The sequence below is a fragment of the Haemorhous mexicanus genome, chromosome 5, assembly GCF_027477595.1.
Source record: "Haemorhous mexicanus isolate bHaeMex1 chromosome 5, bHaeMex1.pri, whole genome shotgun sequence".
NCBI lineage: Eukaryota > Metazoa > Chordata > Aves > Passeriformes > Fringillidae > Haemorhous > Haemorhous mexicanus.
The window spans coordinates 74,686,767-74,712,033 of NC_082345.1; the positions used below are offsets into that span (position 1 = coordinate 74,686,767).

Genomic DNA, 25,267 nt, shown 5'->3' on the forward strand with positions numbered 1-25,267 from the left:
TCCCAGGATGGTTCCAGGTCAGCAGCCGTGACCTTGAACTCAGCTGGACGGGTTCAGACCCGTGCCAGGGATGTCCTGAGTCAGCCCTGAGTGCAGCAGTCCAGGGAGGCAGGCAGGTGACTCAGCTGGGCTCTGCAAGGGCTGCAGGGACACAGCCAGCCCAGGCCTGCTGCCTGCTCAGCCTGCAGTGGGAGCTCAGCAGCATCATCACCATCATCATCATCGTCATTGCTGCTCCTCCTCTCATCTGACTCCTCTCATTGAACTGCTGAAGAGAAAATCATGGAATGGTTTGGCTGGGAAGAGACCTCAAAGCCCGTCCAGTTCCAGCCTTCCCTGGGACACCTCCCACCCTCCCAGGCTGCTCCAGCCCCAGTGTCCAGCCTGGCCTGGGACACTCCAGGGATGCAGGGGCAGCCCCAGCTGCTCTGGCAGTTCCAGCCCAGCCAGGAATTCCTCATTGCCAAAATCCCACCCCAGTCTCCCTCTCCCAGGAATTCCCTCCATTCCCAGCTCCCCCAGCCTGGGATTGGATCCATCCCCCCCCTGATTCTGCTCTAGGAAGGAATTTTGGGATGTGGGGGCTTCACTGGGAATCTCAGGACTCCAGGAAGGGTCTCCCTTCCCTTTTCCATCCCCCACTTCCATAAAAATCCCTCAGGATGGATTCTGAGTGTCCCTGATCCTGGAATGGTTTCCATCCCATTCCAATCCCAGTGTCCCAGGCTGCTCCAGCCCCAGTGTCCAGCCTGGCCTGGGACACTCCAGGGATGCAGGGGCAGCCCCAGCTGCTCTGGCAGTTCCAGCCCAGCCAGGAATTCCTCATTGCCCAGATCCCATCCATGCCTGCCCTCTGGCACTGGGAGCCATTCCCTGGCTCCTGTCCCTGCAGGCCTTGTCCCCAGTCCCTCTGCAGCTCTCCTGGAGCCCCTCCAGGCCCTGGAATGTGCTGGAAGCTCTCCCTGGAGCCTTCTCCTCTCCAGGGGAACATTCCCAGTTTTCCAGCCTCCCCTCCCAGCAGAGCTGCTCCATTCCTGCCCATCCTGCTGCTCCCAGGCCCCAGGAGGGAGGAGCAGCAGCTCTGGGACAGCTCTGGGCTGCACAAAACCCCCTTGGAGTTTAAGGGACCTTTTCCATTCAATATTCCAATATTCCAATTTCCACCCTTCTCCTGGGAGCTGGAGCTGCATTCCCCCAGCTGAGGGACCAAGGCCCAAAGCTCAGGAGCTGCACCTGGAGCTGCAGGAATTTCTCTCCAGCTCCTGTGCACAAGTGGAACCCCAAAGTTTCCTGGGGGGATTGGTGAGCCTGGACCCCCCCAGACTCCTCCTGCTGCAGCCAAACCCGCTGCAGTTCCCAGATCCATTCCTCTCCTGATCTCTGCTCCTTGTGTCCATGGCTGGGCCATCCTGCAGGGATGGCTGCGACTCCTCTGAGTGGTTTTCACCCTCCTGGGGCTGCCAGGCCAGGACCTGGCCTTGGAAATGAAGATTCCTGGCATGTTCTTCATCCCAAAATACAAATCCCTGCCTTCCTGGAGGCTCCATCCATTCTGCCTTTGGGCACAGTTTGCAGGCCATTCATTATCTTTAATTCTCCATCTCTAATCAAGGAGTGTTTAATCAAACTCCTCAATTTCCTCAGGTGAAATGTTGGGATTTTTTCTTTTCCTGGGGGAAAAAAAAAAAAAGGGCTCTACTGAAATTTCAAATTCACATTTTCTTCCTGAAAATCCCCAAAGCTGTTTCCTTCCAGAGGTTTCTGTGGAATGCAGCTCTTGGCAATGCCACTTTCCTTCCTGGAGCAGTGTCCTGGACACAGGGATGGTGTCCAGAGGCTGATCCCAAACCACCTGGAGCTTGTGTCATCCAGGGAAAAGCTTCCTCTGATCCTAAATACCCTGGAATTTGTGTTGATGGTATTTCCCCCAGTTTTTTCCATGGATCAGACACAGTCCTGCCCCAGAATTTGGGAATGAAGGGAGCAGAGGTCTTGGATTTATCACACACATTCCTTCTCCAGAATTTGGGAACGAAGGGGATCAAATCCCTGAAATTCAGAGGATTTGCAGCCCCAGGTTTTCCATAATCCTGTGGGTTCTTGGGATGAGGAAGAGGAGGAGAAACAGAAAAGGGGGAAATTTCCCCCCCCCAAAAAAAGTGGGGAGAAAGTTGTGTGGCCCATTTGGGATCAGACACATCCTATCCCCAGAATCTGGGAGTGAAGGGAGCAGAGGGCTTTTCCAGAAAAATGGGAATTCTCTTCCCACAGGGAGAAGCTGACAGTGACCAGAATCCCTGAAATTCAGAGGATTTGCAGCCCCAGGTTTTCCATAATCCTGTGGGTTCTTGGGATGAAGAAGAGGAGGAGAAACAGAAAAGAGGGAAATTTCCCCCCCAAAAAAAAGTGGGGAGAAAGTTGTGTGGCCCATTTGGGATCAGACACATTTGGGATCAGCCCCAGGATTTGGGAATGCAGGGAGTCAAACCCTTGGCATTTGCAGCCCTTGGTTATTCCCAGGTTTTTGAGAATCCCATGGGATCTCAGGATGAAGAAGAGGAAGGAAAAAAGATACAAAAGGGGGAAATCTCCCCAAAAAAAAAGTGGGGAAAAAGTTGTGTGGCCCATTTGGGATCAGACACATCCTATCCCCAGAATCTGGGAGTGAAGGGAGCAGAGGGCTTTTCCAGAAAATGGGAATTCTCTTCCCACAGGGAGAAGCTGACAGTGACCACAGTCCCTGAAATTCAGAGGATTTGCAGCCCTCTGATATTCCCAGGTTTTCCATAATCCTGTGGGTTCTTGGGATGAGGAAGAGGAGGAGAAACAGAAAAGGGGGAAATTTCCCCCCCCCAAAAAAAGTGGGGAGAAAGTTGTGTGGCCCATTTGGGATCAGACACATTCCTGCCCCAGGATTTGGGAATGCAGGGAGTCAAACCCCTGACATTCAGGGATTTGCAGCCCCTGGTTATTCCCAGGTTTTTGAGAATCCCATGGAATCTCAGGATGAAGAAGAGGAAGGAAAAAAGACACAAAAGGGGGAAATCTCCCAAAAAAACAGTGGGTGAAAAGTTGTGTGGCCCATTTGGGATCAGACACATTCCTGCCCCAGGATTTGGGAATGCAGGGAGTCAAACCCCTGACATTCAGGGATTTGCAGCCCTTGGTTATTCCCAGGTTTTTGAGAATCCCATGGGATCTCAGGATGAGGAAGAGGAAGGAAAAAAGACACAAAAAGGGGGAAATCTCCCCCCAAAAAAGGGAAAAACAATTGTGTGGCCCATTTGGGACTAAAAACCCATAACAAACCCCACCAAGAGACACAAATCCCTCCATCCTCAGGCCAGGAGAAGCAGGAAAAAATCCTGGCAGGAAAAAATTCCTGCAGTCCAGCAGAGGGTGAAAGTTGGGAGCAGGATTTGTTTGCTCAGGTGGGACTGGTTGAAGGAAGGGCTCAGCTTTGTTAAAACTGGGATCACAAAGGGCCCTTTGTGTGTGCCCCAAGTTCCCTGGAGGAGAATTCCCTCCTGGAAATCCCCCAGTGCAATTCCAGCCTGGAATTTCATGGGAAGCTCCAAGGCTGCCTTGTCAAAATGGGAACGTGAGGCTGTAAATTCTGATTATTTTTTATTTTTGCTGTTGTATCCTTCCTTTTTTATTTCTAATTTGGGATCAAAAAGAGCTTTTCCTGCAATTCCCAGTGGGAAGTTTTACACAGAGCCCCTTTTTATTATAGAAATTCTAGATTTTGAATCCAAAATTCCAAATTTTGGTGGGGAATGCTGGCAATCCTTCCCAAAAAAAAACTCCACCTTTCCTTGTCTTGGCTGTGGAAAACATGGAATTTATCAATTCTGCAGCAGGAATTAAATAATAATGGGAAAATAACAATAACTATAGGGAAATGGATAGAATAATGATAGAATAATAATAATAATTTTATTTTTTTCTGCTCACAGGTACCCTCTGAGACGAGGCAGTTCCTTCACATTCCTGACTCCAGGCCCACACTGGGATTTCACCCTGGTGAGTGGAACAGCTGGAAAAGCAGAATCCAGAGGGGAAGGAAAAGGAGGAACCCAGAGGGGAAGGAAAAGCAGGAATCCAGAGGGAAAAACTGCTCTGGAAAAGAAGGAAAATCCACATTTTCCTTGGGATAATTGCTGAGTTTTCCAGGTTCCTGAGCTCAGCCAGAAGTCAGGGACATTCTGGACACTTTTCCTTGCTGAATTCCTGATTTTTCTGATGGGTTTTAGCCCTGGCAAGGTGGGGAAATAAAAGGAGGGGTTTTGTTCCTTAAATGCAAGAAGAAATCTGGATGTTCTTGGCGTGGAGAAGCTCCTCAGAGATTGGAATCTTTGGTCTTCTCTGTTTTCCAGCCTTTATTTCCCAAAGCCTGGAGCAGGCAGGGAAGGATTTCCCTTGGGAATTTCCCTTTGGGGTTGTTGGGAGGGTTTGAAGGAATTCCAGCTCATTCCCAGGAGCTGCTGATCCCACCCTCAAACCTAAAAAATTTCCTTTTCCAAACCCAAGCCCTGGAACTTTGGGATGAGCTGATCTGGCACAACCCAACCCACAACTTCTCCTAAATTCAAATTTTGCTGAATTTAGGAGAAACTTCCAGCTCAGTTCAACCCAGTTTTTAATTATTACAAAGCCTTCAAAATTCTTCTTTTAAATCTGAAAATTCTGTGCTCTAACAACACAAATCAAAAGGGATTTTTTTCCCCAAATATTCCTATGCCAGTCCCAAAAATCCTCTTTTTATGGGATAATTGGTTTGGCCAAAAGGCTGGAAAATGAACCTGGCTTGGGAAGAAATTGAAAATTCTAAACCAGAATTTTCCATGGCTGCCCAAGTGGGAAGGATTTTTAGGGAATGCTCAGTGCTTGTTCTAGAGAATTCTGAGAAAAAATTAAATCAGTTTGGGTGGGAGCATCCTCTGAGTGGAAGCAAAATTCCTCATGGAATGGCTCCCTTCATTTCATTTTATTTCCCTTCATTTCATTTTATTTCATTTCAGTTCAATTTTATTTCATTTCAGTTCAATTTTATTTCATTTCAGTTCAGTTTTATTTCATTTCAGTTCAATTTTATTTCAGTTCAATTTTATTACATTTCAGCTCAATTTTATTCCATTTCAGTTCAATTTTATTTCCTTTCAGTTCAGTTTTATTCCATTTCAGTTCAGTTTTATTTCATTTCAGTTCAATTTTATTCCATTTCAGTTCAATTTTATTCCATTTCAGTTCAGTTTTATTTCATTTCAGTTCAATTTTATTCCATTTCAGTTCAATTTTATTCCATTTCAGTTCAATTTTATTACATTCCAGTTCAATTTTATTTCATTTCAGTTCAATTTTATTACATTCCAGTTCAATTTTATTACATTTCAGTTTAATTGTATTTCATTTCAGTTCAATTGTATTTCATTTCAGTTCAATTTTATTTAATATCATTTCATTTTATTACATTTCAGTTCAATTTTATTTCATTTCAGTTCAGTTTTATTACATTTCAGTTTAATTTTATTCCATTTCAGATTAATTTTATTCCATTTCAGTTCAATTTTATTTCATTTCAGTTCAATTTTATTACGTTTCAGTTCAATTTTATTCCATTTCAGTTCAATGTTATTCCATTTCAGTTCAATTTTATTTCATTTCAGTTCAATTTTATTAGATTTCAGTTCAATTTTATTTCATTTCAGTTCAATTTTATTTAATATCATTTCATTTTATTACATTTCAGTTCAATTTTATTTCATTTCAGTTCAGTTTTATTCCATTTCAGTTCAATTGTATTTCATTTCAGTTCAATTTTATTAGATTTCAGTTCAATTTTATTCCATTTCAGTTCAATTTTATTCCATTCCAGTTCAATTTTTGAGGATTTCTTTCTGGGAAATGGGAGCTTTGTGCCTTTAATGATCCTAAAACCTCATTAAAGTTTCTGGGGCAAAAAAGCACCAAAAACCTCCAAACCAAAATCCCCTGGACTGAGGCAAAAAAAGAGAATTTCACTGGAATGATTTCCTAATTCAAACCCAATCATTGCATCCAGAGAATTCCTGGAGCTTCCCTCCGAACCGCTGAAATTCCATCACCATTCCTGCTCCTCGGGGGCTCTGAAATCAAATCCCAGCAAATTCTCCTTCTCCTTCCTGAGCAACAGTGCTTTCTTTTGAACTTGCTACTCTACAAAGCCCCTGCAGTGGGTCTGAGGGGTTCATAACTTTGGGAAAAGGAATTTTTCCCACAGGATTTGGGGTCTGAGAAGGGAATTTTCCCCTTTAACAGCTTTGGGAAAAGGAATTTTTCCACTGAATTTGGAGCCTGGGAAAAAAGGAATTTTCTACTTTAATCATTTTGGGGAAAGGAATTTTTTCCACAGGATTTGGGGTCTGAGAGAAGGGAAATTTTCCCCTTTAACAACTTTGGGAAAAGGAATTTTTCCCACAGGATTTGGGTGTGGGAGAAGGGGAATTTTCCCCCTTAACAGCTTTGGGAAAAGGAATTTTTCCACTGAATTTGGAGATTGGGAAAAAAGGAATTTTCTACTTAAATCATTTTGGGGAAAGGAATTTTTCCCACAGGATTTGGGGATTGGAGAAGGGGAATTTCCCCTTTTAATAACTTCGGGAAAAGGAATATTTTCCAGATAATCTGGGGACTGGGAGAAGGAGAATTTTCCCCTTTAATAACTTTGGGAAAAGGAATTTTTCCCACAGGATTTGGGGATTGGAGAAAGGGAATTTTCCCCTTTAACAACTTCGGGAAAAGGAATTTTTCCACTGAATTTGGAGGCTGGGAAAAAAGGAATTTTCTACTTAAATCATTTTGGGAAAAGGAATTTTTCCCACAGGATTTGGGGATTGGAGAAGGGGAATTTTCCCTTTTAATAACTTTGGGAAAAGGAATATTTTCCAGATAATCTGGGGACTGGGAGAAGGAGAATTTTCCCCTTTAACAGCTTTGGGAAAAGGAATTTTTTTTCACACAGTTTAGGGACAGGAAGAAAGAGAATTTTCTACTTTAGTAACTTTGAGAAAAGGAATTTTTCCCACAGGACTTGGAGGCTGGGAAAAAAGGAATTTTCTACTTAAATCATTTTGGGAAAAGGAATTTTTTCCACAGGATTTGGGGTCTGAGAGAAGGGGAATTTTCCCCTTTAATAACTTTGGGAAAAGGAATTTTTCCCACAGGATTTGGGTGTGGGAGAAGGGAAATTTTCCCCCTTAACAACTTTGGGAAAATTAATTTTTTCCACACAATCTGGGGATTGGAAGAAGGGCAATTTTCCATTTAAATAAATTTTGGGAAAAGGAATTTTTCCCACAGGATTTGGGGATTGGAGAAGGGGAATGAGTGGGATCATGGATGGTGGCAGACCCAAAAATGGGAGAAAAAAGCATTTTTCTGCTGCTGTTCCATCCTGTGGCTCCAAATCCTCATTTTTTGGGGAAAAATCACCTGGAAAAAATCCTGAAATCCTCATTTTTTGGGGGGAAAAATAACCTGGAAAAAATCCTGAAATGCTCATTTTTTGGGGAAAAATCACCTGGAAAAATCCTGAAATGCTCATTTTTTGGGGAAAAATCACCTGGAAAAATCCTGAAATGCTCATTTTTCTCCCACAAAAATCCCTTGGTTTTTTTAGCCACTCACATTCCCAGCAGGAATTCTGCAGCCACAGCTCTGTGCTGGCCATGCCCAAAAATAAAATATAATAATAATAATAATAATAATAATAATAATAATAATAATAATAATAATAATAATAATAATAATAATAATAATAATAATAATAATAATAATAATAATAATATAAATTAAATTATAATAAAATATAATAAAATAATAAAATAAAATAATAATAAAATAAATAAAATAAAATAAGAAATAATAAAATAAGATAAAATAATAATAAAATAAAATAAAAAAAAATAAAATAAAATACAGTAATAATAAAATATAAAATAAAATAATAATAAAATAAAAATTAAAAAAATAAATAAAATAAAATAAAATAAAATAAAATAAAATAAAATAAAATAAAATAAAATAAAATAAAATAAAGATCCAGTACTTCTGGATCCCTGGAGTGTTGGAGCACCCTTGGATAGTGCAGGTGACAGGTTTGCTACAGGATGATTTTTAAAACCCCTTTCAATCCAACCCATTCCAGGATTTTATGGCTTTAATCAATCCCAAATGATTTCCCCGTGGTGGCTGCTGCTGCCACCTCCTACTGAAAAATTCCATTCCCAACCAGAATTAAGGGATGAGAAGCTTTAAGACAAATAATTTCATTTCCAGGTGACAAACTTCATGGAACAACACAAAAAACTGTGTTCAACTTTTCATGTACACTTAGCTGGGGGTGCAAAAAAAGGAAATATCTCCAGATTAGTGTGATTAAAATTCCATTTCTGACCCCAAACCCATCTCTGTGTTTGGTTTCTGACAGAAGAGGAAGCGCCGAGAGAAGGACGACGACGCTGTCAGCCTGAGCAGCCTCGACTTTAAGGTACTGAAAATCCATTTGCAGCACCTGAAAATCCATTTACAGCGCCTAAAAATCAATTTACAGCGACTAAAAATCCATTTACAGCGCCTAAAAATGAATTTACAGCGCCTAAAAATCCATTTACAGCGCCTAAAAATCAATTTATAGCAAGTAAAAATCAATTTACAGTGCCTAAAAATGAATTTATAGCAAGTAAAAATCAATTTACAGCACCTAAAAATGAATTTACAGCGCCTAAAAATGAATTTACAGCGCCTAAAAATCAATTTACAGCACCTAAAAATGAATTTACAGCGACTAAAAATCCATTTACAGCGCCTAAAAATCAATTTATAGTGCCTAAAAATGAATTTACAGCGACTAAAAATCAATTTACAGCGCCTAAAAATGAATTTAGAGCATTTCCAATCCCCTCTTCTGGCCATATCTGTGGAGTTGTGTGGTTGGAATTTGGGCTCGTGCCCGGCTGGGTTTGCTCCTCTCTCAATCCCAAATTCCAAGCCCTCTCCAGGCTGGATGTGGTGGGAAATAAATGAGTTTTAGCCATGAAATTTCACTTTTTGTGCCTCCCCCTGCAGCACTCTGAGCTCCTGGCAGGAGCAAGGGTGCAGTTCCTGTTTTCTTGGCATTTCAAAATGCATCCAGATATTTCAATATTCTTTCCATAATAATGCCAGAGCTCTGTTGAAGCTGAATTTGGGAGTTATTGCAATAGAAATATTCATTAAAATTCTTTTCAGCTGCTGACCAGCTCATTTACCAATTCCTTTGAGAATCTGAGGGCTCTCAAAAACCCCTTTTTGTGTTTAATCTCCTTTTTCATGGTGTTTTTCAGCCATAAAAACACAATATTTAATACTTTTAATAACATTTTTCAAGAGTCAGAGCCTCTGAGTCCTCCTCTCCCAACACCCAAATCCCAAATCCCAATCCCAAATCCCAAACCCAGGTTGGATGCTGGGTGAAATCAATGTGTTTTTCTCACAAAATCAGCATTTCTCGAGGGCCAGGACCCTGCAAAGGCTCTCCCGAGGTTTTATTTCCATTTCTGTGCCCCGGCTGGGGGAGAACCCGCAGCCCTGGCTGGGGAATTGTCCCCAAATTGTCGGGATTGAAGGGATTCACCCAGCTGGGGGGGGCTGCTCCCGATTGTCTGAGGGGACAAATCCTACACTGGGTCTGAGGTGGGGCTTTTCCTGATTTTCTTGGGGAAAAATTCATTCCCACTGTTCTGAGGTGAAGATTTCCTGATTTTCTGAGGGGAAAAAAATCTTAAGTTTGTCCTGAGGTGGAGCTTTTCCTCCTTTCCTGCGGGAAAAAAATCCTACATTTGTCCAGAAGTGAAGCTTTTCCTGATTTTCTGAGGGAAAAATTCCTTCCCACTGTCCTGACATGAAGCTTTTTCTCTTTTTCTGAGGAAAAATCTCCTAAATTTGTCCTGAGATGAAGCTTTCTCTGATTTTCTTGGGGAAAATTTCCTTCATCCATCCTGAGGTGAGGCTTTTCTGAGGGAAAATTTCCTTCCCAATCTCCTGAGGTGAGGCTTTTCCTGCTTTTCTGAGGGAAAAAATCCTTCATTTGTCCTGAGGTGAAGTTTTTCCTGATTTTCTGAGGGAAAAACTCATTCCCATTGTCCTGAGGTGAAGCTTTTCCTGAATTTCTTGGGGAAAATTCCCTTCATCCATCCTGAGGTGAGGCTTTTCCCACTTTCCTGAGGGAAAAATTCCCTTCATCCCTACTGAGGTGAGGCTTTTCTGAGGGAAAATCTCCTTCCCACTGTCCTGATACAAAGCTTTTCCTCTTTTTCTGAGGGAAAAAACCCTAAATTTGTCCTGAGGTGAAGCTTTTTCCCCTTTATCTAAGGGAACATCTCCTTCCTCCCTCCTGAGGTGAGGCTTTTCCTGATTTTCTGAGGGAAAAAAATCCTAAATTTGTCCTGAGGTGGAGTTTTTCCCGCTTTCCTGAGGGAAAAGTTTCCTTTATCCATTCTAAGGTGAGGCTTTTCTGAGGGAAAAATTCCTTCCCACTGCCCTGAGGTGAAGCTTTTCCTGATTTTCTGAGGGAAAAAATCCTAAATTTGTCTAGAGGTGAAGATTTCTCCCGTTTTTCTGAGGGAACATCTCCTTCATCCCTCCTGAGGTGAGGCTTTTCTCCTAAATTTGTCCAGAGGTGAAGCTTTTCCCACTTTTCTGAGGGAAAAACTCTTTCACCTGTCATGAGGTGAAGTTTTTCTTGATTTTTTGAGGGAAAAATTCCTTCCCACTGTCCTGAGGTGAAGCTTTTCCTCCTTTTCTGAGGGAAAAAATCCTACATTTGTCCAGAGGTGAAGATTTCTCCCAATTTTCTGAGGGAAAAATCTCCTTCATCCCTCCTGAGGTGAGGCTTTTCATGCTTTCTTGTGGAAAAACTCCTTCCCACTATCCTGAGGTGAAGCTTTTCCTGCTTTTCTGAGGGAAAAATTCCTTCCCACTCTCCTGATACAAAGCTTTTCCTCCTTTTCTGAGGGAAAAAACCCTAAATTTTTCCAGAGGTGAAGATTTTTCCCGTTTATCTGAGGGAACATCTCCTTCCTCCCTCCCGAGGTGAGGCTTTTCCTGCTTTCCTGAGGGAGAACTTCCTCCCCATTTTCCACCTGCCTGTCCTGATCCCTTAGGAGAGGGGAAGGAAGGGAAAAAGGAATTTTCCCCGGAACACCTCTCCAGCTGAGGCTGGGCTGAGCCGGGTTTAAGGGTTGTTAGGCTGAGATTAGAGGAGATTTGCTGCTGGGGCATTGCCCGTGTGACCTCATGGCCAGGGCACCCCGCTGCTGCCCCCTCCTTGGCATCTCTGAATTCATTACTGCTCCTCGAGTGCTTCTTCTTCTGGGCTGTTCATTCCTGACTGCTTCTTCTGAGTTATTGATTCTGAATTCATTACTCCGAATTATTTATTTGGAATATTTATTCTTGATTGTTTCTTCTGAATTAGTTATTCTGGATTAATTACTCTGAATTATTTATTTGGAATATTTATTCCTGATTAGTTATTCTGAATTAGTTATTCTGGATTAGTTATTCTGGATTATTCTGAATTAGTTATTCTGGATTGTTTCTTCTGAATCACTTATTCTGGATTGTTTACTCTGAATTATTTATTCTGGATTGTTTCTTCTGAATTAGTTATTCTGGATTAATTACTCTGAATTATTTATTTGGAATATTTATTCCTGATTGTTTATTCTGAATTAGTTATTCTGGATTAGTTATTCTGGATTAGTTATTCTGGATTAGTTATTCTGGATTATTCTGAATTATTTATTCTGGATTGTTTCTTCTGAATTACTTATTCTGAATTAATTACTTTGAATTATTTATTTGGAATATTTATTCTTGATTGTTTATTCTGATTTACTCATTCAGAATTAGTTATTCTGGATTGTTTACTCTGAATTAATTATTCAGAATTAGTTATTCTGCATTGTTTCTTCTGAATTAATTATTCTGAATTAGTTATTATGCATTGTTTACTTTGAATTATTACTCTGGATTGTTTACTCTGGATTATTTTTCTGGATTGTTTCTTCTGGATTACTTACTCTAAATTAGTTATTCTGAATTTCTTCTGAATAATTTCTGGCTTATTCTGGATTGTTTACTCTGAATTATTTATTCTGGATTGTTTCTTCTGAATTAGTTATTCTGAATTAGTTATTCTGGATTTCCTCAAAACAATTTCTGGATTATTCTGAATTATTTTTCTGGATTGTTTCTTCTGAATTAATTATTCTGAAATATTTTTCTGGATTGTTTCTTCTGGATTACTTACTCTAAATTAGTTATTCTGAATTTCTTCTGAATAATTTCTGGCTTATTCTGGATTGTTTACTCTGAATTATTTTTCTGAATTGTTTCTTCTGAATTATTTATTCTGGTTTATTTATTCTGGATTGTTTCTTCTGGATTACTTACTCTAAATTAGTTATTCTGAATTTCTTCTGAATAATTTCTGGCTTATTCTGGATTGTTTACTCTGAATTATTTTTCTGGATTGTTTCTTCTGGAGTAGTTATTCTGAATTAATTATTCTGGATTTTTCTGGATTGTTTCTTCTGGAGTAGTTATTCTGGATTTCCTCAAAACAATTTCTGGATTATTCTGAATTATTTATTCTGGATTTTTTTATTCTGAATTACGTATTCTGAATTACTTATTCTGGATTGTTTACTCTGAATTATTTTTCTGGATTGTTTCCTCTGGATTAATTATTCTGAATTAGTTATTCTGGATTAATTGCTCCAAATTATTTATTTGGAATATTTATTCCTGATTATTTATTCTGAATTAGTTATTCTGGATTATTCTGAATTATTTATTCTGGATTGATTCTTCTGAATTAGTTATTCTGAATTAGTTATTCTGGATTGTTTACTCTGAATTATTTTTCTGGATTGTTTCTTCTGGATTAATCATTCTGAATTAGTTATTCTGGATTATTCTGAATTATTTTTCTGGATTGATTCTCCTGAATTAGTTATTCTGAATTAGTTATTCTGAATTAGTTATTCTGGATTTCTTCTGAATAATTTCTGGATTATTCGCAATTATTGTTCTGGATTGTTTCTTCTGGATTAAATATTCTGAATTAGTTATTCTGGATTATTCTGAATTATTTTTCTGGATTGTTTCTTCTGAATTAATTATTCTGAATTAGTTATTCTGGATTGTTTACTCTGAATTATTTTTCTGGATTGTTCCTTCTGAATTACTTATTCTGAATTAGTTATTCTGGCTTATTCTGAATTATTTTTTCTGAATTGTTTCTTCTGGATTAATTATTCTGAACTAGTTATTCTGGATTATTCTGGATTGTTTCTTCTGGATTACTTACTCTAAATTAGTTATTCTAAATTTCTTCTGAATAATTTCTGGATTATTCTGGATTATTCTGATTTATTAATTCTGGATTGTTTCTTCTGGATTAGTTATTCTGAATTTCTTCTGAATAATTTCTTCAGTGTTATTTCTTCAGAATTAATTACTCTGAATTATTTTTCTAAATTATTTTTCTGGATTATTTATTCTGAATTCTTTCTTCAGAACGATTTCTTGTGAATTATTTATTCAGCATTCATTATTCCCCTGGCATTGCTGGATCCTGCCCAGGCAAATTCTGGGTTTGACCTCTCCAGCCTGGATCTGTTCCAGGTCAGATCATCCTGAAACTCCAGGATGGGAGGAGAGGAATAAAAAGAGAGGTTGTGACCCTCTGAAGCTGATTTTTGTAGGTTTGGTTTGTTCCTGAGGGAATTCTCCTGATGCACTGGGAGTGCTCAGACAGGGAAATCTGCCCTGAGGGAGGAGGATTTTCTTATTTTCTTTATTTTCTTTATTTTCTTTTTTTAATTGGACAAGCTCTTCCTGTGGAGAACAAACTCCCTGCCTTAGGGTTTCTCCCACCAAGCGACTGAAATTAAAATACCAACAATCATTTCCACAGAAACCTTCCAAGGAAAAAAGGGAAATCCCTGGGCTCAAGGTCAGCTTCTCCCTCATTCCTTTTTTAATTTCTCCTTTAAAAAGGATCAGCCTCTGCTGGACTTGTGGGATTTTGAGGCACACCCACCAAAGAAACTCCAATTTGCTGTTAAAACACACCAATGGTGCTGCTGGAATTGAAATTTCCAGGCTTTTTGAGCCCAACTCTCCAGGATTTTTAAAGTTTCCAAATATATAGCCCCCAAATTGTTCTTTCCTCTGTCTGCATTTAACCAAAATGAACCCAAAACCTTCAAATTTGGCTCCATCCCAGCTGAAATAAAATCACAGGAGAAAATCCCAATAATTCAGGCACGCACTGATCAAACCTCATGTATTTTCAGCCCCTGATAAATTGATTTTCCACGGTTTTTCTCTCTCAATCTGCAGCAAAAATGGGATTTCAGCTCCAGCAAATTTAGCTGAAAAATCCCAAATTTGCCACCCTACCCCATATGCTTTTAAAATAAAGCTAAGGGGATTATTTCATTCTCAATCCTTTTTTTTTATATTTTTTTAATTAATTGGGATTTATTTTATTTTTATCAATTGGGATCTCTTTCATTAATTGGGATTTTTTTTTCTGAAAATCCCCAGCAATGCTTTTTAAAGCTCCCATATCCAGATTATTCCACCCTCGGGGAATGTGGGATGTGGAATGGCCAGGGGCATCATCCAGAGCCATGAAATGCCTTTATTTTAATTTATTTCCCTGCTTTTTACTCAAAAAACACCAGATCCAGCAAATCTTTGGGACTTCTGTTCTCAAACCTTCCAAATATTCCCCAAATCTGAGCAGGATTCCTTCAGCCTCTCCTCTTGTGCCTCCTTTGGGGAGAAAATTGGGAATTTTCTCTTGGCATCACACCTAGAGCTGCTCTGGAATGTAATTTATAACTGACAATAAGAAATGGGAATGGAGGGCAGGAAATTCAGTTTTTCCTGCTTTAATCCCTGCACTTCAGGTGAGTTTGGGGCTGTTGGTGACCCCAAAATTGACTAGAAAAAATCTGGGAAAATTGGGCAAGAAATTCAGTTTTTCCTACTTTAATTTCCTTATTTCAGGTGAGTTTGGGGCTGTTGGTGATTTCAATTCACCCCCATAATTTACTGTAACAAACATAGGAATAGAGGGCAAGAAATTCAGTTTTTCCTGCTTTAATCCCTGCACTTCAGGTAAATTTGGGGCTGTTTGTCATTGAAATTGCCCCAAAAACATAAAAAAAATGGGCAGGAAATTCAGTTTTTCCTGCTTTAATCCCTGCACTTCAGGTAAATTTGGGGCTGTTTGTCATTGAAATTGCCCCCAAAACTAACCATAAAAAAAATGGGCAGGAAATTCAGTTTTTCCTGCTTTAAAGCTGAATTATTTCTGTATTTCAGGTGAGTTTGGGGCCATTGGAGATCCCAAATCACCCCCAAAACTGACTATAACAAACTTAGCAATGGAGGGCAGGAAATTCAGTTTTTCCTGCTTTAATTTCTGCATTTCAGGTGAGTTTGGGGCTGTTTGAGATTCCAAACTGTCCCCAAAAATGACTATAAAAATTGGGCAGGAAATTCAGTTTCTCCTGCTTTAAAGCTGAATTATTTCTGTATTTCAGGTGAGCTTGGGGCTGTTTGAGATTCCAAATTGTCCCCAAAATTGACTGTAAAAAATGGGCAGGAAATTCAGTTTTTCCTGCTTTAATCCCTTCATTTCAGGTAAATTTGGGGCTGTTTGAGATTCCAAATTGCCCCCAAAAATGACTATAAAAATTGGGCAGCAAATTCAGTTTTTCCTGCTTTAAAGCTGAATTATCTCTGCATTCCAGGTGAGTTTGGGGCCATTGGAGATCCCAAATCACCCCCAAAACTGACTATAACAAACATAGGAATAGAGGGCAGGAAATTCAGTTTTTCCTGCTTTAAAGCTGAATTATTTCTGTATTTCAGGTGAGCTTGGGGTTGTTGGTGATCCCAAATTGCCCCCAAAACTGGCCATAAAAGAAATGGGAAAAATGGGCAGGAAATTCAGTTTTTCCTGCTTTAATTTCTGCATTTCAGGTAAATTTGGGGCTGTTGGTGATTCCAAATTGCCCCCAAAAATTACTGTAAAAAAATGGGCAGGAAATTCAGTTTTTCCTGCTTTAAAGCTGAATTATCTCTGCATTCCAGGTGAGCCTGGGCCCGTTGGAGGTCCCAAACCCCCCGGGCCGTGTGAGGTGGGGATGAGTCAGGGAGGAAGCAGGAGGGTGTTTTTTCAAGGGCTGGGTGTGGATCCTGATGGTTGTTAGCAACTAAATAAACACTGGCAGACACTCCATTTCCCCCGAGGCAAAACGAGCAAAATAAATCACTTTTTGGGGGATGTTTTCTCTTCTTGGGTCGTCCTGGTGAGGATTTAGGGACAGGGATTTCTGGAGGGAAGAGAAATCTCAGTGAGGAGCCTTGTCCTGATCCCCCTCTCCAAGTTCTGTGTCCTCTCCAAGTGTCCCTCCCATTTTAGGGGGGATTTCAGCCCAAATTCCCAGCTTCTCCTGGAGTTGCAGTGGAATTATGGAATGGTTTGGGTTGGAAAGGACCTTAAATCCATCCCAACGCCCTGGCAGGGAAAAGGAACCAGGCTGGGATGACAACATCCCCAGGCAAGGCAGAAAACACGGATTTAATTTTATTCTTCATGGGGAAAATTGCTTTTAAAAAAGAGGAGAGAGGGAGGAAATCCTTGTTTCCAGAAAATCCTGGATTCTTGCCAGTGCTGACCACTTGAAGCTATCAATGGGTGGCATTCCATGGCCAGAGTCCTCCCAAATGCCTTGTCATTCCTCCCAAAATCCTATCATTCCTACCAAAAACCTTCTCAAAATCCTTCTCTTTCCTCCCAAAACTCTATCACTCCTCCCAAAAACCTTCTCATTCTTCTCAAAAACCTTCTCTTTGCTCCCAAAAACCTTCTCATTCTTCTCAAAAACCTCCTCTCTCCTCACAAAAACCTTCATTCCTCCCAAAACTTTGTCACACCTCCATTCTTCTCAAAATCCCTGTCTTTCCTCCCAAAAACCTTCTCATTCCTCCCCAAAATCTTGTAATTCTTCCCAAACCTTCTCTTTCCTCCTAGAAACCTTCTCACTCCTCCTAAAAACCTTCTCATTCTTCCCAAAACCTTCTCATTCCTCCCAAAAATTTCATTCTCCCCAATAACCTTCTCATTCTTCTCAAGAACCTTCTCTTTCCTCCCCAAAACATTCTCATTCCTCCCAAAAACCTTCCTTTTCCTCCTAAAAACCTTCTCATTCCTCCCAAAGACCTTGTAATTCTTCCCAAAACCTTCTCACTCCTCCTAAAAACCTTCTCATTCCTCCCCAAAATCTTGTAATTCTTCCCAAACCTTCTCTTTTCTCCTAAAAACCTTCTCACTCCTCCCAAAAACCTCATAATTCCTCTGAAAACTTTCTAATTCTTCCCAAAACCTTCTCACTCCTCCTAAAACCCTTCTCATTCCTCCCCAAAACCTTCTCATTCCTTTTAAAAACCTTCTCATTCTTCTCAAGAACTTCTCTTTCCTCCTAAAACCCTTGCAATTCTTCCCAAAACCTTCTCATTCCTCCCAAAAACCTTCTCATTCCTCCTAAAACCCTTCTCTTTCCTCTCAAAACCCTTCTCATTCCTTCTAAAAACCTTCTCATTCTTCCCAAAACCTTCTCTTTCCTCTCAAAAACCTTGTAATTCCTCCCAAAACCTTCTCATTCCTACTAAAAACCTTCTCATTTTTCTCAAGATCCTCCCCAAAACCTCCTCATTCCTCCCAAAACCTTCTCATTCCTCCCAAAAACTTATCTTTCCTCTGAAAACCTTCTCATTCCTCCCCAAAATCTTCTTACTCCTCCTAAAAACCTTCTCCTTCTTCTCAAAAACCTTCTCTTTGCTACCCAAAAGCTTGTAATTCTCCCCAAAACCTTCTCCTTCTTCTCAAAAATCTTCTCTTTTTTTCCCCAAAACCTTGCAATTCTTCCCAAAACCTTCTCATTCCTCCCAAAAATTTCATTCTCCCCAAAAACCTTCTCATTCCTCCCAAAGACCTTGTGATTCTTCCCAAAACCTTCTCTTCCCTCCCAAAAAGCTTCTCATTCCTCCCAAAAACCTTCCCTTTCCTCCTAAAAACCTTCTCATTGCTCCCAAAAACCTTGTCATTCCTCTGAAAACCTTGTCATTCTTCCCCAAAATCTTCTTACACCTCCTAAAAACCTTCTCCTTCTTCTCAAAAACCTTCTCTTTGCCACCCAAAAGCTTGTAATTCTCCCCAAAACCTTCTCATTCCTCCCAAAAATTTCATTCTCCCCAAGAACCTTTTCATTCCTCCCAAAGACCCTGTAATTCTTCCCAAAACCTTCTCTTCCCTCCCAAAAACCTTCTCATTCCTCCCAAAACCTTATTCTTCTCAAAAACCTTCTCTTTCCTCCCAAAACTTTCATTCTCCCCAAGAACCTTCTCGTTCCTCCCAAAAACCTTGTGATTCTTCCCAAAACCTTCTCATTCCTCCTAAAAACCTTCTCATTCCTCCTAAAAACCTTCTCATTCTTCTCAAGAACCTTCTCATTCCTCCCAAAAACCTTCTCTTCCCTCCTAAAAACCTTCTCATTGCTCCCAAAGACCTTGTAATTCTTCCCAAAACCTTCTCACTCCTCTTAAAACCTTCTCATTCTTCTCAAGAACCTTCTCTTTGCTCCCCAAAACCTTGTAATTCTTCCCAAAACATTCTCATTCCTCCCAAAACTCCCCAAAACCTTCTCATTCCTCCCAAAACCTTCTCATTCCTCTCCAAACCTTCCCCTTCCTCCCAAAACCTTGCAGTTCTTCCCAAAACCTTTTCAACATTCCCAACCCCGTGTAATCCCTCCCAAAGCCCCTTGGCTTCAGGCAGGGATAACCCAGCCTAACAATCCTCCCAAACAACCCAACCCCAAATCCTCCTTCTGTTCCAGCGTCCCCCCAAGGTTCAAAGGAACCACCAAAGCTCCCCTTCCCTCCTCCCCGGTTTTTATGGAATGTTCTGGGCGTGTCCCATCCCTGCAGGAACGTGCCCTGCATTCAGTCACAAATTTGGGTTGGAAAATCGACTTTGGTCCGGTCCAGCAGCTCCCAAAAACAGCTCCTGGCTCGGGAGCTGCACTCAGCTGCGGCTCCTGGCTCCGTTCATCCCTGGGAAAAGGGATTTGGTGTTTCGGGAGATCCTGGGCGGCCCCGCCCTGCGCTCGGCTCTCTCATCCATATTCATGAGATGGAAATTGCGCTGCTGCCCCAGCACAAGGAGGGTTCGGGGAGCTCATTCCAAAATGTTCCAGGAGGGGTTTTACCTTCCCTAAAGATTCCCAAAATGTTCCAGGGTGGGTTTTACCTTCCCTAAAGATTCACAAAATGTTCCAGGAGGGGTTTTACCTTCTCTAAAGATTCCCAAAATGTTCCAGGGTGGGATTTACCTTCCCTAAAGATTCCCAAAATGTTCCAGGGTGGATTTTACCTTCCCTAAAGATTCCCAAAATGTTCCAGGGTGGGTTTTACCTTCCCTAAAGATTCCCAAAATGTTCCAGGGTGGATTTACCTTCCCTAAAGATTCCCAAAATGTTCAAGGAGGGGTTTTACCTTCCCTAAAGATTCCCAAAATGTTCCAGGGTGGGTTTTACCTTCCCTAAAGATTCCCAAAATGTTCAGGGAGGGGTTTTACCTTCCCTAAATATTCCCATAATGTTCCAGGGTGGGTTTACCTTCCCTAAAGATTCCCAAAATGTTCCAGAGTGGGTTTTACCTTTCCTAAATATTCCCAAAAGTTCAAAAGTGGATTTTACCTTTCCTCCTAAATATTCCCAAATCTTCAAGGGTGGATTTTACCTTTCCTCCTAAATATTCCCAAATGTTTGAGGGTGGACTTTACCTTTCCTAATCATTCCCAAATTGCTCAAGGGTGGATTTCAGCAAAGTCAGATCTGATTTTTTTGGTGGCTGTTTCAAGGATTTGAGTGGCTGCTAATTATAGTCAGCTCCCAGCATCCCAAAAAAACACCAGATTCCAGAGCAGCTCTAAAAGTTTTTGGATGACCCAACAGTCCCTGGTTGGGTCATCGCCTACTTTTGCTCATTTTCCAGAATCCTGCTCTGAATTTGGCTGGGAATATAAATATCCAGGAGTGGAATGTTAAACACAGCCCGTGGCCAGTAAACAGCCTGGGCCCGGGGTCCCAGTGAACACAGAGTGGAAAATCCTGTTTATCCCATCCTCCAGTGCTCTGCGCCTTCCACTGGAAATATCCCAGCAAAAATAGCTGGGAAGGGATGGCTCAGGGGGCTGGCAGCTCCTTGGGGTTGCAAACTGGAAATGGGGATGGACTGGATGATTTTGTCTTCCCCGAGAGTCGCGGCCGCTCAAGGGGTTAAAATGTCCCAGGTTCCTGCTTGGAAGGAATCCAATCCTGATGGATTCCACGTTCCAGGATCTGGGAAAACTGGGGGAAGACTGCCCACTGAGGAACACCCACCAGGATCTGCAGTGCCCAGCTCCAAACCTCTCCTGTCCAACTGAGAGCTTGGATTCCTGGCTCTTGGATTGGGGATCAGATGGAGCCATCCCAGGGCTGGACATTCCTCTGGACCAGGGCTTTCCCAGATGCCTTCTGCCCCTTCATGGTCACCAGGGACTGATGCCTTGAGAAGGCTGAGCTAGAGCAGAGGCTGGGCAGAGCTCCAGAAGGAAGCAGGGATTGATTCCAAGGATCTCCTCCATGGGTGCACCTTGGGCAGCACCAGAGCCCAGCCAGGGCTGCCCCCAAGATGACCCAAAATGGCCCCAAAATGCACGAGCGCTCCCGGGGTCTCTCCCTGGGATCAGCTCTGCTCCATTTGCACCTTGCAGTTCATTGTCCCAGCCCAGCTTTAGCCCAGGCACTCCCACCCTGCTTGTTTTTCTCTCTCCAGCCCACGGGGTTTGTGCTCCTGGGCTGGGATTTGGCTCATTTGTCCTTGGTGCCCAGCTGGAGCAGGAATTGTTTTGTCTCCCTGCTCTGTGCACAGAGCTCACCATCCCATAATATGAACCCAGACCCACACACCAAAGCAGCACAGAATGTGAAAAATAGAAAAGCCAAACCTGAGGCATCATTTGGGATCGGTGGCATGGCCTGACCAGGGTGCTCTAAGGATTCTCCTGATCACGACAGGCTGGAGATCCCAGTCCTGCTGGGATTTTTATGTCTTCCTGCTGCTCCAACACCTCGTTTCCGTGAGTTTTTCCAAGAGAAAATGCAGGATCAGGTTGTGTGTGTCCACCCTGGGGACATTTTCAGCTGTTGGGGACAACATTTCTGCGTGGCCACACTTTGGCAGCCCCTGGCAGGAGGTGGATGCCAGGTGTCGCTTCAACAACCCGGCATTTTTATCCCTAAACATTTCCATCAGCCTGGAATTGCATGCAGGATTTTTGGCATCTGAGTGTGTGTTTTCTTCAGAGTTCATCCTTTGTTAATCTCCAATTTACTGGATGATGCTTTGGGGCTGAAATAACAAACTGGCATGGCAATACCCCAGAGAGGATTTTTATTTGGTGGCAACTCTTCCAGGAATAAGTTCCAGGAATGTCACAGGGATGAGGCTGCCCAGGACTCCAGGAAAACAGCTCTGTGGGAATGAAATCCCAGCCTGAAAATGAGAGGAAGGCTGAGGGCTGGGTGATTCCCTGTCACTCCAACTCCTCTCAGCTCCCTGATTTGATAACAGGGTAGGAATCACCGAGAGATTTTGCTCCTGGAAATGAAAATCTCCATGGGAATCCAGGCCAGGAATGCTGTGGATGCCCCCTGGCAGGAGAGCAGGAAGAACTGGTCTGGTATCCATGTCTGGTATCCACAGCCCGGCCTGGCTGCGTTCCTGAGGCTCCTGGAAGGACAGGGAAGGGGGGGAGGAGCCCTGGGAGATCTCTTGGATTGAAGGATGTGTCTCGAGCCGGAGGGAAGCTGGAATGGCAGCACAGGGTTTATAGGGAAATCCATCAAGCTGGGGCCTTGCTCCTTCCTTTTCCCACATTTTGGCTTTTATCCGAGCGTTCCCAAACCACTCAGCCTTGTCCAGGATGGGTTTGCATCCCAAGGGACTCCAGAAAATTTGAGATATTCCCTCTCCCATGGCAGAAGTGGAGCAGAGGCAGGTGGGGGACGTGGAGGTATCGGAGCACACCCGGAGCCAGGCTGGGCATCCCAGGGACCTGATCCTGGGAAAGGTTCTTGGACCTGTCCTTGGGCCCATCCCAGCCTGCCTGCCTGCAGCCTTCTCCAGGTTTGTGGCCTTCCCTGTGAGTTCATCCCATCCACTGGGATGGATTTATGGATTTGTGGTCATCGCCTCCATCCCTTGGATGGGCTTATGGTGATCATCTCCATCCATTGGGATGGATTTTTGGTGTTTATCTTCATCACTTAGGATGGGTTTATGGTGCTCATGTCCATCCCTTGGATGGATTTTTGGTGGTCATCCATTGGGATGGATTTCTGGGGATCGTGTCCATCCTGTGGGATGGGGTTATGGTCATCATCTCCATCCATTGGGATGGATTTTTGGTGTTAATCTCCATCCCTTAGGATGGGTTTATGTTGATATCACTCAGGATGGGTTTATGGTGCTCATGTCTATCACCTGGGATGGATTTAGGGTGCCCATCTCCATCTCCCAGGATGGATTTAGGGTGTTCATCTCCATCCCTCAGGATGGATTTAGGGTGCTCATCTCCATCTCTCAGGATGGATTTAGGGTGCTCATCTCCATCCCTCAGGATGGGTTTAGGGTGCTCATTTCCATCCCTCAGGATGGATTTAGGGTGCCCATCTCCATCTCCCAGGATGGATTTAGGGTGTTCATCTCCATCTCTCAGGATGGATTTAGGGTGCTCATCTCCATCTCAGGATGGATTTAGGGTGTTCATCTCCATCCCTCAGGATGGATTTAGGGTGTTCATCTCCATCTCAGGATGGATTTAGGGTGTTCATCTCCATCTCCCAGGATGGATTTAGGGTGTTCATCTCCATCTCAGGATGGATTTAGGGTGTTCATCCCTCAGGATGGATTTAGGGTGCTCATCTCCATCTCCCAGGATGGATTTAGGGTGCTCATCTCCATCTCTCAGGATGGATTTAGGGTGCCCATCTCCATCCCTCAGGATGGATTTAGGGTCCCCATCTCCATCTCTCAGGATGGGTTTAGGGTGCCCATCTCCATCTCTCAGGATGGATTTAGGGTGCCCATCTCCATCCCTGAGGATCATGTCCATCCCTCGGGATGGGTTTATGGTTCTCATCTCCACCTCTCAGGATGGATTTTGCCCCAAAATGCTGTTGATGACCCGTACAGACCCAGGTGCCAGACAGAAACCATCCCACCCAGAGGGGGCCGGCTGGGAGCCGCTCCTGTCGGGGCACTGGTGGCTCTCAGGCCTCTCTCCAAAGGCAGGGCGTGTCCCAGGACACAAATCCCTCTGCCTGGCCCAGAGCCAGCCCTGGAGCTCCGTCCCATCAGGCCAGGAGCGTCTCCTCCCCTGGGCCTTGCATCACCAGGAATTGGTCACCTGCCCAGGTGTCACCTCAAAGTCAGGGATCACCTGTGGCTGCGCCACGCGGCCCTGCCCCGAGGACAGCGCAACACCCGCGTCACCAAATGCCACCAGACGCCTCAGGTGGCAGCAGGAGGAGCTTTGGGACACGGGACACAGCAGGAGTGTTTCGGTGTCACCTCGGTGTGACCGTGCCTCACCCCTCCCCTCACCCCCAGCTGTTTGCAGCTGGCTTTTCCATCTCCCTGCAAAGAAATGAGCTCCTGGATCTTTAGGTCGAGTTTAACAAGGTTTGGACCTTGGATTTGAGGAGAAGTGGGTTTGATACTCTCTAAAAAAAGATCAGTTCAAGGGAGGGGTTGTCTGCTCCTCCCCAGAGCCAGCGTCACTTTGGTGTTAAAAACAGCGGATTTCGCTAATCCAGGAAAGCATTTTTGTGTCTGGAAGAGTCACAGCCTGTCCTTTCAGCAAGGGGAGACTCAGTGTATCCTGAATTTCTGAGAATCCTCCATCTCTTGGCCTTGCATGGCAGAGGTTAAGTGGCTGCAGATTTGCTGAGAGAAGCAAACAACGCCAAAAATTAAAAATCCAGGGGAGGGGACAGCGGGATTTTCCTTTTTCTCCTCCTCCTGCCTCTGATAAACGCTGTTTGCAAACCTCCTGCTGGAACCCTCCCCAAACTTCTCTCCTTGAAGCAGCAGCTTGGTCAGCACAGGTAGGCAGCCAAATCAACTCGAGTTTATTTTTACCAGCACAAGAAAGCTTTTATTTCAGAGATTTGCAGCAGTGCCAGGAATAAAAGGACTTGAGCAAACAAACAGAAAATCCAAACCCTTTGCAGCTCCAGCCGGGCCTGCCGAGACAGGCTCCCCTGGGAGGGCAGGGGGAGAGGCTCAGCCCAGCCCCAGAGCTGTGCCAGCACAACTTTAAAGCTCAGAGCAGACTTAAAAGCACAGGTCTAGACAAGAATTATTATTTTTTTAAAACATTTTGCAGCAGCAAAGGTTTTATATATACTCCAGCGTTGGCAAGGAGAGCTGCTGTTAAAAGGAGGTGCAAGTGCCAGGAAAAAAACACTAAAAATGGGGGAAAAAGCAAATGTATGCTTGGCTTTGTGGGATGGGACAGCCTCTTTGCCCTCCTTGCAGCAGAGTCTCTTGGAGGTCCCGTTTTTCACAGAATCCCAGGCTGGGTGAGGTTGGAAAGGACCCCAGTGGGTCACTGGTCCCACTCCCTGCCCCAGCAGGGCCATCCCAGGGCACAGGGCAGTGTCTGGGAATGTCCCCAGGGAGGAGACTCCAGCCCCACTCTGGGCTCTGCTCAGGGCTGGGCCCTGCCCAGGGCAGCACTTCTGCCCCACATCCCGGGGGAATTCCTGGGCTCAGTCCCTGCCCGTTCCCCTGGTGTCACCGCTGGGCCCGGAGCAGAGCCTGCTCCATCCCCTGGGAGCTCCTGGGGCCATGGATCCCCAGGGATGGGCTCCTGTGGCCATGGATCCCCAGGGATGAGCTCCTGGGGCCATGGATCCCCAGGGATGGGCTCCTGTGGCCATGGATCCCCAGGGATGGGCTCCTGTGGCCATGGATCCCCAGGGATGGGCTCCTGTGGCCATGGATCCCCAGGGATGGGCTCCTGTGGCCATGGATCCCCAGGGAT

General features: G+C 43.3%; 1 protein-coding gene across 1 annotated transcript in view; it reads left to right on the forward strand.

The window, feature by feature from the left end:
• The window catches only part of NET1 (neuroepithelial cell transforming 1), a 62,262-nt gene that overhangs the window by 25,476 nt on the left and 11,519 nt on the right, over positions 1-25,267 (forward strand). Inside the window, exons 2-3 of the mRNA XM_059847590.1 lie at positions 3,960-4,026; positions 8,471-8,530. Of these exons, the coding sequence (XP_059703573.1) occupies positions 3,960-4,026; positions 8,471-8,530 (127 nt within the window). The remainder of the gene's footprint in view (positions 1-3,959; positions 4,027-8,470; positions 8,531-25,267) is intronic.